This window comes from Salvia hispanica, chromosome 4, assembly GCF_029641045.1.
Source record: "Salvia hispanica isolate PSC_SH4W2 chromosome 4, Shi_PSC_v1, whole genome shotgun sequence".
Classification (NCBI taxonomy): Eukaryota; Viridiplantae; Streptophyta; class Magnoliopsida; order Lamiales; family Lamiaceae; genus Salvia; species Salvia hispanica.
In genome coordinates this window covers 18,052,761-18,071,447 of record NC_142695.1, presented here as the reverse complement: position 1 = coordinate 18,071,447, position 18,687 = coordinate 18,052,761, and the positions used below count along the sequence as shown (strand labels likewise).

The 18,687-nt window shown below is 37.3% G+C and overlaps 1 protein-coding gene across 1 annotated transcript; it reads left to right on the top strand.

The window, feature by feature from the left end:
* Positions 1-2,527: 2,527 nt before the first annotated feature.
* Positions 2,528-18,559, top strand: LOC148927397 (copper-transporting ATPase PAA1, chloroplastic-like). Its single transcript, XM_089056297.1, has 17 exons — positions 2,528-3,021; positions 3,345-3,398; positions 3,983-4,136; positions 7,638-7,712; positions 8,656-8,933; positions 9,913-10,146; positions 10,386-10,484; positions 11,040-11,189; positions 12,156-12,302; positions 12,838-12,888; positions 12,994-13,166; positions 13,775-13,907; positions 14,553-14,650; positions 15,188-15,431; positions 16,182-16,385; positions 17,068-17,148; positions 18,100-18,559. Exons 1-17 carry the CDS (start codon positions 2,608-2,610, stop codon positions 18,346-18,348), a joined length of 2,838 nt encoding a protein of 945 aa, XP_088912423.1. The 5' UTR covers positions 2,528-2,607; the 3' UTR covers positions 18,349-18,559.
* Positions 18,560-18,687: the final 128 nt, after the last annotated feature.

The window sequence follows — 18,687 nt, the reverse complement described above, 5'->3', positions numbered from 1 at the left end:
ATTCTCGAAACTCTATCAAATCCATCGGTATTTAATGAATTTTGAAGTGTGTCTATATGCTAAGAGGAACAATGCTTAGAGGAAACAATGCTCCATCCGTTCTACTTTAATTGACATACTCATTTTCTTTTGGGATCGTCAACTCTAAATAACAAATTTTTTAAATTAGAAATACTGTTATCTCTTTTCACTATCGAATAAGAAATGTTCCATGGAACAAAGAGAATAGTACTGTATAATAAGTAAATTAAATAAAATAAACGGAATTAATTAAGTCCAAACTGCTACATTCACCTACCACCATACTAATTGTAATATCCACGTGAATGGGGAAATTCGACAAAATCAAAGTGGTTACCAACGTAAAACCAGTGGGCACAACACACAACTTATATCTAATTTTATTTCCATTCTCTATGATTAGGCAAAATTCGAGAGACAAGTTATATTTAATCACAATAATTAGATTGAAATTCAAATATAGCTATGATAAATTATCACTAAAATTTTAAAATAATGGGTCTCGGTCAGTTTTAGAGCATCCGCAACGCGAGCTCGATGCGGGCTCGGTCTCGTCTCGACGAGACGAGCCAGCATCGAGTCAGCGTTGCGAGGCTCGTCTCGTCGAGACGAGACGAGACATCTCGTCGCGCGACGCGACCCGGCGAGACGACGCGCGCCCACGTGGCTCGCGCTGGAGCATTGCTTGACGCCCACTCGCCGGCCCGCGAGTGGGCGTCGTAATTATGATGTAATAATTTTATTTATTTTTTATAAATTCGAAAAATTCGAATTTAATAAATAAAAAAAAATTCAAACGGTCGAATTTTCAATTTTTTTTTTTATTCTTCTATAAATATACTCCATACTCCATTCACCATTTTACACACAAACACTACTCTCATTCCTCATTCCTCTTCCATTTTACACACAAACACTACTCTCAAATTGTTGAAAAAATGTCTGGCAATGGAAACTCCAGCGGCGGCGGCTCCGGCAGGCGGCGCTCCGGCGGGTTCGACTTGAACTCGTTCGACGATTGGGCGAGCATGTACAACTGTTTGGGTACTCCCGGTTCGTCGTCGGGCACCCAAGGCTCGACCACCCCGCCGGCGTACCAAACACCACATTTTGATGTGGATGCATACTATCGTCCCTCCCCCCCAGAGGTACGGGCAATCACCGGGATTATCCCAAATTCCGGAGAATTTTTTGGCACCTGAACGCAGTTTGCCCGACTGGCCAATTGGTGGAGGCTCCGGCTCCGGTTCCGGCAAGATCAGCCTCAGTCTCGGCGTCAATGCCGAGGAGGAAGAGGAGGGAGAGGAGGCAGCGGATGCAGAGGCTGTGGGAGACGGCAGCCGTCATGCATACAGCCAAGCCGAGACGTTGGCTCTGTACGACGCTTGGATCAGCGTCTCGTACGATCCTGTCGTCGGGAATCAACAAACCCACAGGTGTTTTTGTCTAAAAGTCACCGAAGTTTACAACGCATGAAGGCCGACGAATACCGTTCCCCGCAACGTGAAGATGCTCCGCAGTCATTGGGAGCGAAGCGACAGAGATACCAAAAAATTTTGCGCGATATACAGGGGAGAAGAGGCAAATTATCAGAGCGGAGCCAGTGGAGCCGACATTCTGAGAGCGGCGTTGCGGGTCTTCAAAGACGACGTCGGCAAAGATTTCAAGCTTGTCGATGTTTGGTCGCAAGTCCACCACCTTGAAAGGTGGGCTAGCGGTGTCGAGTCGGGCTCGAAACGCACGAAGCGCACGGCGCGTGGCCACTACTCGTCTAGTGATGGCGGCGAAGGCAACACCTCACGTGAAGGCACGCCAACCGATGATGTAGGGGGGTCTTCTTTCGGTGCACGATGTCGGCCGCAAGGGACCAAGGCGGCGAAGGCGGCTAGAGCCAGGGGGAGAGCGAGAGCAAGAGGGATGGGCCGCGGCGGACCAAGCCAGGCGGGCGAGGGCTCGGGCTCCGGCACGGGCACGGGCTCGCACATCCTAATGTCCATGTACCTAGTCGCCATGATGGCGGACCTCTCAAAAATGAATCCTGGCCAAGTTGCAGCCCATATGGCCGGAATTGAGTATATGAGAGCTCAACTTGGTATAGCTGCACCGCCGACTTCGGGGGATGATGATTCGCCGACGGAGTAGTTTTTATAGTTTCTTTTAGAGTATTTTAATTATGTATTTTTTATTTTATTTTTTAGGATTTTAAATTATGTATTTTTTTATTTTTTTGGATTTTAAATTATGTATTTTTTTTTATTTTTTAGGCTTTTAAATTGTAATATTTATTTTATTTTAATGAAGTGTGTTTTTATTAATTGAATTTGTTAGAATTAAAAATAAAAAATGAAATTGAATGAATAGTTAAGAGATGGTTAAGAGATGGAGGGTTGCAGATGTTGTCTCTTAGTTAAGAGATGAGATGAAAAGTACAGTAGGCCCATGAATAGTGAAGAGATGAAACAGTGACGGGGAAGAGGATACCACATCAAAATGGACACCGTGCGTCTCTTCCGCTACGATAACAAATTTGTCCAATACTCTCTCTCTCATCAGCCACAGAAAGGGCGATCGAGAAGAGAGCGGAAAATGGAGTCAACAATGCTCTCACTCGGTGCTTCTACAATCTCGATTTTGCTCCTCTCCAAGTCTCGTAATTCCCCTTCTTCCCCTCTCATTGCGCACCTCCACCGCCGATTCTCCTCCTCTCTCCCCCTTCAGCTCGCTCACCTCCACCTCAGGCGCTGCGTCGACTCCGCCCGACTCGGACCGGCTTCGTTCGCGCGGGTATCGGAACTGCGTCCGGACCGCTCGCGATTTTGCGCGAGGTATTCGGTGTTGAGTGCGTCTGGCGGCGGGGGGTTTGGCGGTGTTGATGGCGGTGCCGGCGGCGGCGGTGGCGATGGACCGCCGGGAAGTGGCGATGTTAAGCCGGGAGCCGTGGCTCCTGGGGCTACCGATGGTGCTGCTTTGAGTTCGGATGTTATTATTCTGGATGTTGGAGTAAGGACTTGCCTCAGTTTGATTTTGTTAACACTATTTCTGCGTTGCAGTACTTTTCCGAGCTCTGCTAGTCCAAATAAGTTTGTGTTAGATAATATTGCTGATGTTCCCCACTGCTTCTTCATAATATTTTTGGATTACATCATTTCACAGTTGACTGGCCGTTCATGGTAGATTATTTCTAAATACTACATGTTAGGGTAGTCGATCAAATTATCCAGGCTGACATTTTAATTACTGGTCTCATTCTTCTGATCATTTCCTAAATTTGTAGTATGTGATTTCTCTCATGTTTGGAATTTGAAAATTCCTTGGTATTGCAGGGGATGACATGTGGGGGATGCTCTGCGAGTGTGAAGAGAATTTTAGAAAGTCAAGTAAGCATCTGTAATCATTCATGATGCAACCATGTTTGCTGGTTTTTGTTCTTCCTCTTGTATGAATTTCAGAGTATGCTTGATATAAGAAGCTCATTTGGTGCACATTTCTTTTGTTTGAACTTTGAATGGTATATTTGTGCTACATAAGTTTTCTTTTTTGGTTAGTACTTCTGTTATCTGTGTATTTGAAATTAGTTGTCTTTGTTGTTGATGTGAGACAATGGTTTTTTGCTAGTATTATTATTTTTAACTTGTGAGCTTGTGGCAAAACTTGAATGAAAAGTTGAATGAGATCAGTGAACACTAATGCAATTAATCTGCTACACCAAGTAAAGAAAGAGTATGTGACTTGTTTGGGAGTGATGCTGTTAAAATGTTTATATAACAACCATAACTTTGAAATTTGGTTTAGTTACTGTAAAAAAAATTTGGTCAGGGTTTGTGGGAGAAAGATTGTTGGAAATGTTTGATGGAAGTCTCATGGATTGGACAAATTCTTTGTCATTTTCTTTGGCAATGTTTTGCTAGAAATTTTGCTCTTAACAATAGAACTAATTGCAATACATCAAACTGGTTAACAGCCGCAGGTTTCCTCAGCTAGTGTAAACCTGACGACGGAGACAGCAGTTGTATGGCCTGTTTCTGAAGCCATGGCAGCTCCCAACTGGAAAAAGGAAGTAGGAGAAGCTCTTGCAAAGCATTTAAGCAGCTGTGGTTTCACATCAAACTTAAGAGGTCTGCATCTAGTATCTTTGAATTGGATGTTTTATTCAAGTTGCTATTTGTTGTGCTGCTTATGCTCTTGCAATATTTAATTGAAAACTTCCATGTGAGTGAGTGGTTTTGTTGGTGTAAATGCTGAAATAGGGAGTTCTATTTGCTATTTCTGGAAAAAGTGGCATATATAACTTCAATCTCCTTGAGTTTCTAGAAAATAACACTTGGTCAATATATATCTATGAGACAAGGATGCATTAGTAATCCACCTTGAGGCTTTCTTTCCATCTCTACTCTCCAGTGATAAATATCTGAATTTATTATTGAGGATATGCCAATTTGGTGAATTTCAGAATAACAAGAGTCCTTGCATGGCATACTCTAATCACCAATGTCATTTTTATTTTAGTTATACCATGAAACGAGCAAGACACTGCAAAGGAATCCTTTTTGGTTCTTTCTTTTCGCCAATTCGCTTCTCATTGAGAAAGAATCAGACATGTTATTGCATTTTCCTTAGAAATAAAGATATTGTCAAAGCAAGATAACTTGTTCTCTGGCATGATCAAGCGAGTCCTCAGACCTTGTAACCTGTTCTTCTAAACTGCCAAATTTGCGCCACTGTCTTCATACATTCTTGGATGGTTTCTATTAAGTTCAATTTCACAACCAAAATCATCTTGCTCTGAGCATATTCGTTTTCCTTCATCATTTTTTCAGTCACTGGGCAAGTTGAGGTAATGACCAGTTTATTTTCCCAGAGAAAGAGAACAGTCAACATATTTAGTTGAGGATAGTATAAATTATACTATTAATGAAACCGGTCAGTCCAAATGATTTAGCTTCACATATAAACTAATAACGTAACCCTTTACATTCCTTTGATTAACATATGAAACGAAAATGGTAATTCTTTTCTTTTTCTTCACACATGATCCAGTGTGAGGGTTATTATTGGATATTTAGGGGAAGGGTCCAATCTGATGTTCGTTATCAGTTTTTTGTTAAAAAATCATCCAGTGCTGGGGTAATTATCAGATATTCGGAGAAGGCAGAGCCACAAGGTGGTAAACTGATTTTGAGACATGGAGAAACTGACCATGAAAGATGTTTTGGTGCCTTGTTATGGTGATTCAAATGGGTCATAGCCTTCATAGGTTTTGAAATTAAAATTATACTCCCTTTGTCCCACAAAAGATGTCACACTTGTGGGATGACATGGGGTTTTATAGGTTTTGTTTTGTGTGTTAAGTGGAGAGATAAAATATATTTTATATTGATATGAGAGAGAACAGAGAACTCTTTCCGAAAATGGAGATGTGTCATCTTTAGAAGGACAAACTAAAAAGGGAAGTAAGAATCTTTTGCGGGATGGAGGGAGTACTTAATTATGTTGACTTTATTTACGTTGATGATTTCAAAGAATATAACTGTAATGTCAATTCTTCTAAAACATGGAAACAATATGTTGAAATAATTACCTGTCAACTGAGGCTCTCGTCCGTTTTATAGTTAGAAGCCACACTGTCATGCATGTGGCCTTCATATGACTTACGTAGCTTTGGGGAATTGGCAGATCAGGAAGCTATTGAAGGGGATATTCAGTTATAGGGGGTGCAATGGATTCTTGTAACAACCATCAGTTTGCCATCATGGTATGTCTTGGCTCTATTCATGTTCGAGAGTTTCTTTCTAGTCTAGTTTGACCCTCTTTACCCAACTAAAGAAAATGCCAGCCCCGGGATATTCTAATAACATAGTATTTTCATCTTAGGTGCCTCTCTTCGGCGATAAGTGATGGATTTGTTGAAGGCGGCGCATCTATCCTGTTGAGCAGATCAACTAATACAAGTGTTCCTAGATATAAGTGGATGTTTTAGTTATTTTCCTAAGGGATTAATGTATTAGCTTTTGTAAGAGGAGACTGTTAGAACTTACAACAGTTTTGTTAATCTAAGCTTTGTCTAGATGAACCTCCTTGTGCGTATGAGTCCATGTTGCAAAATCAGTCCCTGGGATATGTAGTAATGGAAACACATCAGTTAATTACAGATTGTTATGTTTTATTTTAATTAGCAGTGTTTAAGTTACCAATCGGTTTAAAATTGCTTTGACCATTATATTTGATAATACCGTTACACTTTTATGACAAAATATTGACCAATTTATAGTGCAACTATCAAACATAATGTTCATTACCAAAATTGTAAAATGGTTATTTGTTTATGACCAAAAATGAATTTTTGTCTTTACTTAATAACACGAAGTCACAATATTCGGGTGAGTGAAGAGAGTTCACTTTGGTTTTTTAGCTTTTACTCCCTCCGTCCACAAAAAGTAGTCCCATTTGTGGACAGCACGGGTTATAATGAGGATTTGGTGAAGTGTGAGAGAAGGAGAAAAAAAAAAGATAAAGTAAAAGAGATAGGGAGAAAAAGTGGGTAAAGTACAAGACAGAAACTGCCCATTTTTAGAAATGGGTATATTTTTTGTGGACATTTAAAATGAGACTATTTTTTGTGGACGGAGGGAGTATGAAATATCTCAAGTTGTTTGTAGGCATATATCATTTGCTTTGATGCATATTTCTTGAAGGCATATCAACTTAAGGGAATAATGAAACTAAGTATAAGCTATATTTGTAATGTTTATAAATTTGATTAAAAAGTCACCATCAATTCAAAGTTCAGGTGATAATTTAAAAATAACACAAGAGTTGAAGCACACAGCGAAGGTTTTCAACAGGGTTGATGAATCGTACGCAGTGATGAAGGCGGAGAGGATGAGGAGGGCTGTTGTGACGGAGGAAGAAACGGTGGTATTTAATAAGTAGAAGTTAACGCTACAAACTGAAAAATGCTAAAAGTTTCGGTATTAACTATATTAACCCTTTATTTCATAATGTTAGATGAAAATAACGTTTTTACTGTTGAGGTGGAAAATTGAAAATCCAACTCATATTACTTGTCAGTTGTCACCTTATTCACAATTTCAGTTCACTGGAAAATTTTTAACACTCCATGATAGACAATTTTCTCAAAGCTCATGCCATACAAAAAATAAGTAGAAGATAGAAAGTGCTGCCTACCATGGGTTAGGAATAGAAGGACCTCTTAGTTAGTTTGTACATTGAATTGTCTTCTTTGAGTAGGAAATGATGTACAATCATATTTATTCAGTTTCACTGGCTTATTCTGGATGGCTTGCTTATCCACATTGCAAATTGAGAACAAAACTTCCGCACTTAGGGGCAGTATGGTAGGATAGATAACTCATCTATCTGGGAGTTGTATGAACAAAAATATAAACAAAAATAACCTAAAATGTGTGTTCTTATCATGTTTTGTTTATTTATCTTCCCTACCAAACTGCCCCTTTGATTCTACAAAAATGATACAGATCTCCAGCAAGTCCCTAAAAAAAATTATTGAAAATATGAACTAAGTTAAGTCATGAAATTGGCTTTATTACAATTTATCTCTTCTGTGTGGCAATAACAATACCCATGATACTTTGCAGATTTGAGAAGAATGAACTTCCATGAGACATTTGAGAAGAAAATGAATGAAAAGCATGCTCTGTTAAAAGAAAGTGGTAAAGTTTCTCGCCTGCAATCATTAAATCATCAATAAAATGGAACTGCTAATATAAACTCGGCAGGAGAATGTGCGATATGATGGAATTCCATATTTGGAATATTGCAAAAATATGCGTCTAAGCCCTTCATTTAGGATTTAAAAAGATTTTTGCAGAATATTGACTTCAGAGTACAGAAACACTTGGTTGAAAATTCTCAACAATGTTAGTGACTAGTTGAGGTCTATTAAACATTATGATTATATTTTTTTTCTTCTTCTTTATTTGTGTTTTGGAGATCTTTCTTTAAGAATCAAAAAGAAAATGTACAGAGTCATTACAACCAATGGCCAAACCTCTCTACGTAAAATTGATAAAAGTAGATTGATAACTTCTTTATGATTTTGAAAATCCAATATGTATCCTTCTCTGACACTCTAAATTAGACCCTTCTTCGTCCAGAAAATGGTTTCTCTTCAGCTATACTGCCCAACATACAGTCGGGGCAATATGTCACCATGGCACCTTCCCCTTTCCCCCTTCTTTCTAGCAATCCCAAGTCCAACACAAAGATCTGGGGAAGATCAAGGGGAACCGTTGAACTCTGCTATGACTTAAATAAACTATGTGAAGTATATATAGAAAGCTACTCCCTCCGTCCCCTATTACTTGTCCACTTTCACTTTTTAACATAAATGGTAGTAGTCCCCACATTCCACTAACTCAGTCCACTCACATTTTATTATAAAACCAATATATAAGAGTGGGACCCATATTCCATTAACTTTTTCAACTCACTTTACGTTACATTTCTTAAAATCCGTGCCGGAACCAAAGTGGACAATTATTAGGGAGGGAATATATATTTGGAGCTTGATTACCTGTTCAGCTTATTAAGTAGAATCTTGTTAGGACAATGTGGAGGCATATCACCTAAATTGAAAATTTGCCTATTTAACAGGTCGTGGCCTTGTTGTTTCTTGGGCTCTCTGCGCTGTGTGCATCTTTGGCCATATTTCTCATTTCTTTGGAGCCAACAGCTCATGGATTCATGCATTGCACTCGACGGGATTCCATATGTCTTTGTCTCTCTTTACACTGCTTGGTCCTGGACGCCAACTTATTACAGATGGCTTGAAAAGTCTACTTAGAGGGGCACCAAATATGAATACGCTAGTTGGTCTTGGTGCTTTATCATCCTTTTCTGTCAGCACAATAGCAGCCTTAGTGCCAAAACTGGTAAAAAGTTTATAAACAAAACCTCTCACGTGGGTCTCAAATTAGAAATAAACACAAATGTCTATATACATTGTTGCTAATTATACTTGATGTAACCTGAAGCTTACAATTTTTTCATGATAATCAGGGATGGATATATAATTAATGAAATTCTTGAAAACAATTCACAGATGCACCAGGACAATATTTGACAGGATTATTGGCTGACATGAAAAAATGAAGTCAATCTTGTACATAGATGTCTCAATGATCCCAAGACCAGTTGAAAAATCTTCCCACGTTGTATTGGAAATACTCCAATTTTGTATTTTGGAAATTTCAAACTTTCATAAAGGTGAAATTTATATCCATTGGCTTAATGTTAAATTGTTAATGCAAAACTTAAATAATTTTTGTACAGTATGCGGCACATATCAAAGGAAAATGAGGCATTCATGCAGAGTATATTGTCTCATGCTTATTTTATGTTGACTTGACTCCAATCTCACAAGCAACTAAACTAGGTTTCTCCCTGCCCAAGCTTAGAATGCCTAATTAGAAATGGAAGAACTGAAGATAAAGTTGGTGAAAGGGCAAAACATTTGTGTGATTTAGTTTCAATTAAAGCCATCTTGATCCGATGGGACGAGAGGGCAATGCTTCTGGAAACAGTATGAAGGGGGAACGGATAAGCCTCTCAAAATTTTATGGGTCTAACCATTTGTTAATTTCTATAGAGCTACATTTCAGTTTTGTTCTAGTCGCAGATTTCTTGTTATCTCATACTACTCTAATATTTTATCTTATTTGTTGATTGTTATACTATTCATGTTTGGTGTACAACAATCACATTTTTTACCTAAATATCTGAATACTGTTTAGTACTTTATTGTTTCCCTAATCTTTGCATCTCATCCCTTCGAAGCATTTTTGTGTGTACCTATGGAATTTAAGGCTGCATTCTTCTGTATTAAATTATACTCCTTTTATTTTGGCATAGGGATGGAAGACATTTTTTGAAGAGCCAATTATGTTGATAGCATTCGTTCTACTTGGAAGAAATCTTGAACAACGAGCTAAGATAAAAGCAACTAGTGATATGACCAGCCTTCTTAGTATCATACCATCTAAAGCGCGTCTTGTCGTTAATGATGAAGAAGAAGAGTCAAGCTCAACTGTTGAAGTACCTTCTAACAGTCTTTCCGTGGGAGATCATATTGTTGTCTTGCCTGGTGTAAGAATTGCCTACTGCTTTTGCAACACCATTACATTCACCTGCTCCACCACCAAACAAACTTAGCAAAAACAAGAGAAAATACATCTAGTCTGCATCATGAACCTGATGAAATTTTAAGATTTTTTTAGAAAATTAGAACTTCTGTAATCATCTTTTTGTAAAACAATCATTGTCATATGGGCACTGCATCATGTATGCTCTTACATTATGTTTTTCACATTTTGTCATGCATGTAGGATCGTATTCCAGCTGATGGAGTTGTTACAGCAGGCAGAAGCAGTGTTGATGAGTCGAGCTTTACTGGGGAACCTCTTCCTGTCACTAAATTACCCGGGGTAATGTCACTGCCGATTGTTATTATTGTTGTTTTGTGCATTGTTATTTTCTACGGAGATGGTGCAAGTGTTTACTGTGCTAGCCTTTCATTGTTGTCAGGAAAGGAAGTCTGGTTGAGCGACTAAAATTTTAGTATATATAGGATGTTCTTCTCACCAGCAAATTTGGAGCTGATAAAATAATTGTTAGAGTTCACTTTCTTCAAACAAATAAATTAGTTCATTGTCAAATCTTCCTTGTTGTTAAGGTAGTAACTTCGATCTACAAATCACAGGAAACCTCTCTTTAAACAAACTTGCCCCCTCCAGTCTTTTTCGAAATACAATGGAAGTTCTGTTGGGCCCTTCTCTTTCTATGCATTTCCACTATTTATTTCCACTATTTATTTCCTTAATTCCCACAACAGGGACAATGTGAATATGGATAAAGAGGGGGTGCCATCTCAGTTTTTTTATATAATGTCATCTTTGGGTTTGGTGGGTGTTATTCCATTTTGAAAGTTTTTATTTTAAGTGCCCCCTTTGTTAACATGATTTTATGTCTTGCTGTTTTAGGCCGATGTTGCAGCTGGAAGCATAAACCTAAATGGAAAAATTACCGTTGAGGTGCGCAGGCCAGGTGGCGAAACTGCAATTGGTGACATTTTCCGGCTGGTTGATGAAGCACAGACGAGAGAAGCTCCTGTTCAACGGTTGGCTGACAAGGTCCATAACAGTAACTTTTTTCGTACTCCCATTTATGATGTTTACACCTGTCATCTCTATATCCTCCTCCTCCTCTCTCTCTCTCTGGAGTAGCTCCTGTACAATGGTTTGCTGACATTGTTCATAATCGTAACTTTCCTTTCTCCCATTGGTTATGATGTTTGTATCTGATGTCCCTAGTGACCCTAGATAATCCTGACCTCTCTCTGTCTCTCTCTGTACATATATTCGTTCTTTCATAAAATTATAACTGCACCTTTCTTAATAAAGATACTGGAAATGATGTTCAGTTTATCTTGCAACTATCTTGTTGTCATGATTTAGTATTCCATTTAACTGAATTAAATTATTCTCAAATTGAGATGTTTATAAAGATATTCTCCTGCTTGTATTAGGTAACTGTAACTGAAATACATCACATATTAGTTTGCCAAATTTTTAATGTTTATTTTTATTCACACATCTATATATTGAATTTTTAATTGAATTATTCTCAAATTTCGATGTTACTAATTTCAATAGCAAATTGTATATTTAAAAGTTACTTTCGATAGTTTCTTTTACCATCTCCGTGAAATAGATTTAAGATACTATACACTTGATTTTAAGGCAAAATATTTGTTCTTTTAGTTAATGAAATTACAGCAGCATTTTGAACAGGAAACCAAGAGTTACTAAGTTGGCTACCAGCTTAAATTACATGAGAAGAAACTACGTACTGCAAATCCAAACTAAATAAATTACCTATCTTTCGGTGATTTTTTATTTTAATTCCTGTTTGTGACGGATGATGATGTCTGTGACAAGTGATCTACTAACACGCTATTCTATTAATCTATTAAATTTTCCACTGCCCATGTTTATATTGTATACCCGCGAGTATTACCTGCTTGATTGCATGTTTAGAATATGCTTTTTGCTGGAGTGTCCAATCACAGTCAACTAACTCTGCTATAGTAAATCCAGGTTGCTGGACGTTTTACATACGGAGTAATGGCGCTTTCTGCTGCCACATTTATGTTCTGGAATCTTTTTGGTTCACAAATTCTTCCAGCAGCTATTCACCAAGGATATACCATGTCATTAGCATTGCAACTCTCTTGTAGTGTTTTGGTATTCCTTTCTTATCTCACGTCTGATTCCAATATCAAATTTGAAAATTTAAAAATAATGTTAGCAGAGAGTTTGAAAAAAGGGAAACAGATTTAAAACCCTTTTCTTTTCTAATTTTATCCGTTTGTTCCACTTAAATCCTTTCTTCTGGAACAATTATTCACTTTGTGACTTGAATTGAAAGTACAAATGGTTTCCTTTCCTCACTGTAAAAGATGCCTGTCCATATTTTCATTCTTGTGTTAAGAATCACACCAGGTATACTGGTACCTTCTATTCACTGTTTGATCTAACCTTGTCACCAATATTAATTAAATCATTTGCACCTTTTACAGTAAGGTACCTTAAAAAAAGATAAACACTACCAAGTAACTAGCCTGTGGAACTAGACATCACATAACCCTGGTCTTTTCCATGCTTCCACTATGAAGTCTTGTAATCTCCATCTGTCTTATTTGATCATCTGTTCAATGTTTGGTGATCTATGTGTTACAGTTACTAAATTAGTATCTCTCTCCTTGTTGACTTCATACAGGTTGTTGCATGTCCTTGTGCTCTTGGGTTAGCAACACCTACCGCAGTTTTGGTAATATTTGTTGTATATTGGATGTCATTCCAGTATTCTCTTACATGGTTCATATAGAGTGTTAACTTTGTTATGCTTTTATATAACCGTTAGTCCATAATTCAGGTTGGAACTTCACTGGGTGCTAAAAAAGGGCTACTTTTGCGTGGTGGGAGTATCTTAGAAAGATTTTCAGGTGTTAACACAATTGTATTTGATAAAACAGGGACGTTAACAATTGGAAGGCCTGTTGTCAAAAAAATAGTGGTACAAGACTCTCAAGCCAATAAAACTCCAGAGTTGAGTACAGAATTTTGCAATATAATTTTGTTATACTGGGCAAGCATGAAACTTGCATGGTTAGGATAAGTTATGGATAACCACTTGTGACTAAATATCATATAGCAGTCTGAGCAAATCACTCAGCGGTTTCATTTGGAAAACAATATAATATTGTGAGAAAGGGAAGATTTGGAGTATGCTTGTGCTTCTTCAGTTTTGCACCAAGTCCCCAAATGAAAGATGCACTACGAGAGTTTTTGGAGCAAGAAGAAAAGGGATTCAGTATTTGAGAGGGATGTGAAGGCATAGTATACCCAATTAAGAGTGTTTCCAGTTTCTTGATCATTGTGCTTCTGTGCACACAAAACTAGGCCCTTGATGTTCACTGTATGTCATGTTCCTTAAAGCAAAGTAAAGTGTGGAAACATAAATGACCCTTGTCGACTTAAAGGAAGTAGTTTCAACTATTCTTGGTGTAGATTAGATAAATGTTGGTGATAGTTTTAAGTTGTGTGTTTGATAGCTTGAAGTTACATTTTCAACCTAGCATTTTATTCAGATGCTGTGGTGGAAGTTATTCCAATTTTTATGGGCTTCAGATGATATTGAACATGGTTCAATGCAGGCTAAATTCAAATGGTAACTGGTCTGAAGTTGACATTCTGAAGTTGGCAGCTGGAGTAGAATCAAGTACAATACATCCCATTGGAAAAGCAATTGTAGAGGCTGCAAAGGCTCAGAACTGTCTGAATGTAAAGGTATATACTCTACCAATAGAAATTGATGCCTCTTAGGGACAAGGATTCTTTGTGATTTGCAATATGAAGTTCTAACTGTACTGCATGCACACGTTCCAGTTAGTTCAAACATTTTTAGTCAAGGAAACACTTTTAAATTCTTTGATGTTTTTCTTACACACTTCATGGCTTGGGCTTTAGTATATTAATATAAATACCTACTCTGATCATAATGCTATGATAGAACTGCTTCAGCTGCTTCTGGGTTCCATTTTTCAGAGATTTTATGAAATTATTTGGTACAGTTTTTTGTTTTACTATTCCATTCAAAATTACATATTTAGGTAGTACATCTTGATAGTACTATCCAGAAAATGATGCACTCTATATGGTTTTCCATTGCCAGGTTCTTGCATGAACTTGGTTCATGTCTTGTTTTCGTTGTGATGTTACATTTTATATTTGATATAATAATGTAGCATAGTTAATTAAGGGCCTTAAAGGGAACTTTTCTGATGCTCCACATATCTATGTTTCATCAATTCTTCCACTTAATCACTGAATCTATCATCACTTTGTCTATGATGCTGAGCTAAACAATTTCTAAATTTATCGTATCAAATTGTCAAGAAATACTTTTAGATTTACTATTGATTGTTACTGTAGGTAGCGCAAGGAACATTTTTTGAGGAACCTGGATCTGGTGCTGTGGCAACTGTTGATAAGAAAAAGGTTGCTGTTGGTACAATGGACTGGGTTCAAAGGTAACATATGTCAATCTTCTTTTGAGGCAGCAAGTAACTGCTACTTTGGTATTATACTTTTGATAGTGTGTAGCACAATCTAAATATGGCTGCAGATGACTCTCATCACCAAATCTATAAATACATATTATTTCTGACCACAGCCCACACTAGTCGATAGCAATTCTACTCAAGAACTGTTGGAGATATAGCTGTTCAAACTTCTTTTGAGAATGCAGTTGTCACCAGTCAGTTGAACTGTAGAACAATGATATAACTATGGAAGAAGGCCTCATGATAATGCATTCTTCCAGTACAACAATTGAATTTACTAGAAAGTAAGACAGTAAAGGAAACATCACTAGTATTACTTGAGGCAACAAGGAATTTTGTATGCCTAGATGTTTGTAGTTTGTGAAATAAAAAACATCCTTGCACGTTGGTATTTGCTTGAGTCTTTCCATCTGAATCATAGAATGGTTGCATGAAAATTGAAAACCTTTTTGATACTTTCTTTTGTACTAAAGTTGTGCAGTTTGAATATCTAAACTCATGTAGGCATGGAGTAGTTGGCGATAGTCCATTCCAAGAAGCTGAAGAATTTAAAAATCAATCAATTGTATATGTTGGGATAGATGGTATTCTTGCTGGAGTAATTTATGTTGAGGATCAAATCAGAGAAGATGCCAGGCATGTGATAGAATCATTGACTCAGCAAGGAATCAATACATATTTACTTTCTGGTGATAAAAGAAGCGCTGCTGAATACGTGGCTTCTGCTGTTGGTATTCCAAAAAACAGGGTGAGGCATTTGCATAACACATACTTTCAATTTTGGTTAGAGTGGTTAATATCATCAGAATTCAGCAAGTTCTATCAAATTCTTGAGAGTTATAAAGTTAATATCAAGTTTCATCAGTGAGATTGATCTGGTTACCATCCTTAACTTGGAGTGTTACAATAGTTTCTCTAAGTGGATGGAGATCTTGGTACAAACTAACTTGTATAAAAAAACTGATTCTGTCTGTTACTTTGGGTTGGTATGAATAACAAACCGTCAAATACCCCAATCCTCATCAGCTGTTAAAATGCATGTTCTGTGTACTAGGAACTGTCGAAAAATGATGTGTATTCAACTAGCGAATCAGATAGAAACCTGAAAATACAAGAACTATGATATCCCAAACCAAGTTTGATGCAAGTATACTGTTTGAAGTGCAACCACATAGAGATCAGATTTTAAGCAGAGTATATATTTATGAATTATGAAACTATAATTTTCCTGATATAAGTTTTGCTTAGTAGTAACTCTCTTCGGAGAAAGAGATAAAGGCATAAAACTTTGACCAAAATATTTTGAATTTCATTAAATATGAAATGGAATGGTAGACCTGACTGCCCAAATATAGTTACATTGATATGAAGCTAAATGTTATTTGTAAAATAGATGGCATTTGCTTATGTGTTATTCACACAGTACAATAATCTTATTGATCACTACTTTTAATAAGTATGACATAATTTTCTGCATTAAATGGCTGGTTGATTGCAGGTTTTATATGGAGTCAAACCTGATGAAAAAAAGAACTTCATTAGCAAACTTCAGGAAGGTCAGAATGTTGTTGCTATGGTTGGTGATGGAATCAATGATGCAGCTGCCCTCGCATCATCTCATGTTGGAATTGCCATTGGTGGTGGTGTTGGGGCTGCTAGTGAGGTCTCCTCTATTGTGCTAATGCAGAACAGGTTGTCCCAGGTATTAAAATGACTCATTTCAAAGTATATTTCTGGATTATCTTTCTTTTGGTTCTCTACTATGTTTTAGGACACACTGATATCATATTGAACTGTAGGTATTGGTTATTGGCCCATAGCATGTATAGTCGAAAGATGCTTTACTTTATAGTCTCTGCAAAGACTTCTATAACTTGTAAGAGCAAGATATTGTGGACCTATGTGCAAATTCCTAGGCTTGGGATTTGTAATTTATGTCTTTTAAATGAGGAAAGAACCTTACACACTTTCACCGAGGGGCAATTGCCCAATTAGGTCCACAGCACGCACAAGCTTTTGAGGTGTGAACTGGGAGATGCTACTGTGGCTTCCTGCTGTTATAAGTCTGATAATTATGCATAAAAACTAAATCAAATTACCTATTATAAATCCCATACTTTTGAAAAAAAATCACCTATGTATGGTCTTGGTAGAATTATACTTAACAATCTGATTGATAGAATATATAAAGAGTCATTTCTAGTTGCAGAAATAGAAAATCAGTTAACTTACCAAGTCGTGAACCACGAATAAAAAAGATATTCTGATGATCCCAAGTGGGCTGTCTGAAGTTGAACTGGTGAACTCAATGTGCATATAAGGAGTAACATGAATTCAGATAAATTGTTTATTTGTGTGTCTGCTTAATATGGTTTTCCATGTAGTTACTTGATGCACTGGAGCTAAGTAGACTTACCATGAAGACTGTGAAGCAAAATCTATGGTGGGCCTTTGCATACAACATTGTGAGTTTTTTGCAATTCTGCAATTTATTTCATAGAAGGAAATTTATAGTAATTTTTTTACTTTTTGGAGTTATAGAACCCTGGTAGAACAAATCTAGTGTAACAAAAATAGGACTGGAGCTATGTCTACAATCAGGAAAATTTGTAGAAGAAATTGGGTTAAAAAGATTAAACTTCTAACTCAAACCACAATGGACTAAAGGATCGCGTGGGACTGATCATGGACTTTTGAGCATCAAGGGTCCATGGCTAAAGTTTTCTATGCACTTGATTTAGCGTAGCATAGTTGACCTATGGCACGTCATAACTGTCAAATCTTGGCTTGAGTGGACTATTTTTCTCAAGTGGGTAGTTATTACAATAATGCAACATTATCTGCTCTATTAAGTAATTGACATGCAGTGATGGTGTCTCTCAAGCTTTTAGATGTTATAGACTTCACCTATACGCAGATCTGAGACTGTCCCTTAGGACCTAGCAAACGGATTACTTGTAAATGGTAGATAGAAGCAACTGATAATTTGAAAATGTTAATTTCCCATGCGATCTTAAGGGTCTTGCTTCATGTCCCATATTATATCACATCATGGTTCTCTCCCCCTGTGAAATTCATGCTTTTGAGGCCATGAGTGATATGAAGTCATGATATCAACCTTCTGAAGATGGCAATTAAAGTTTGATGCTGTCGGGCTAGATTAGATTGTAACAAACTTACTGTGCTCTTCGTGTACTTGCTGTTGTACAACATTATTCACGACATACCACCATTTCAGTGGGAAGACTGATGCATTTGATGCTGTTCTGCTTCTTTGATTGTTATTTTGAGTTGCAGACCGATGTTTTAATACGTAGTATCCACAGCTTTAATAGCACTCTCTTCTGGAAATCCCAGCTAGAAAGTAATCCTACTTTTATGGCAGTTGGTGAGTAGTGTTCTCTTCGTTTCTACAGGTAGGAATCCCCGTAGCAGCTGGGACGTTGCTGCCTGTGACTGGAACCATGCTATCACCTTCGATTGCAGGTGCACTTATGGGACTGAGTTCTATTGGTGTAATGTCGAACTCATTACTTCTCAGATGGAGGTTTAAATCGATAGAGAAAGATATATATAAATTACCTCTATACAAGGCCCCTTCCGATGCTGAAAATACTGGGAATGGAGACGCAAGATTGCAACGCCCATATCGAGCTGCTAGATGAGGTTTAAGTGGTGAATGGTTTGTAGATGGACTCATTCGAACACGGATGGCAAGATTGCACAAGCACATGTTCTCATTGGTGTGGGAAGTGACTGAATCTTGAATTTTGAATCTTCTACGGCTATATAAAGCCCAAATGATTTAGAGGCTCTTGAAATTTCAATCATTACAACTAATTTTGCTTGATTTAATGGATTTTTTCGTTTTACTAATGGCTCGCTAGACTTAAATCATAAAATAGATTAAACTAATAGAAAATATAATAAATAAATATTGAAAATTTCATAATTAGTCTTTGAAAAATAAAATTGCACCTTTTGAGTTTCTGAAGTAAAATTAC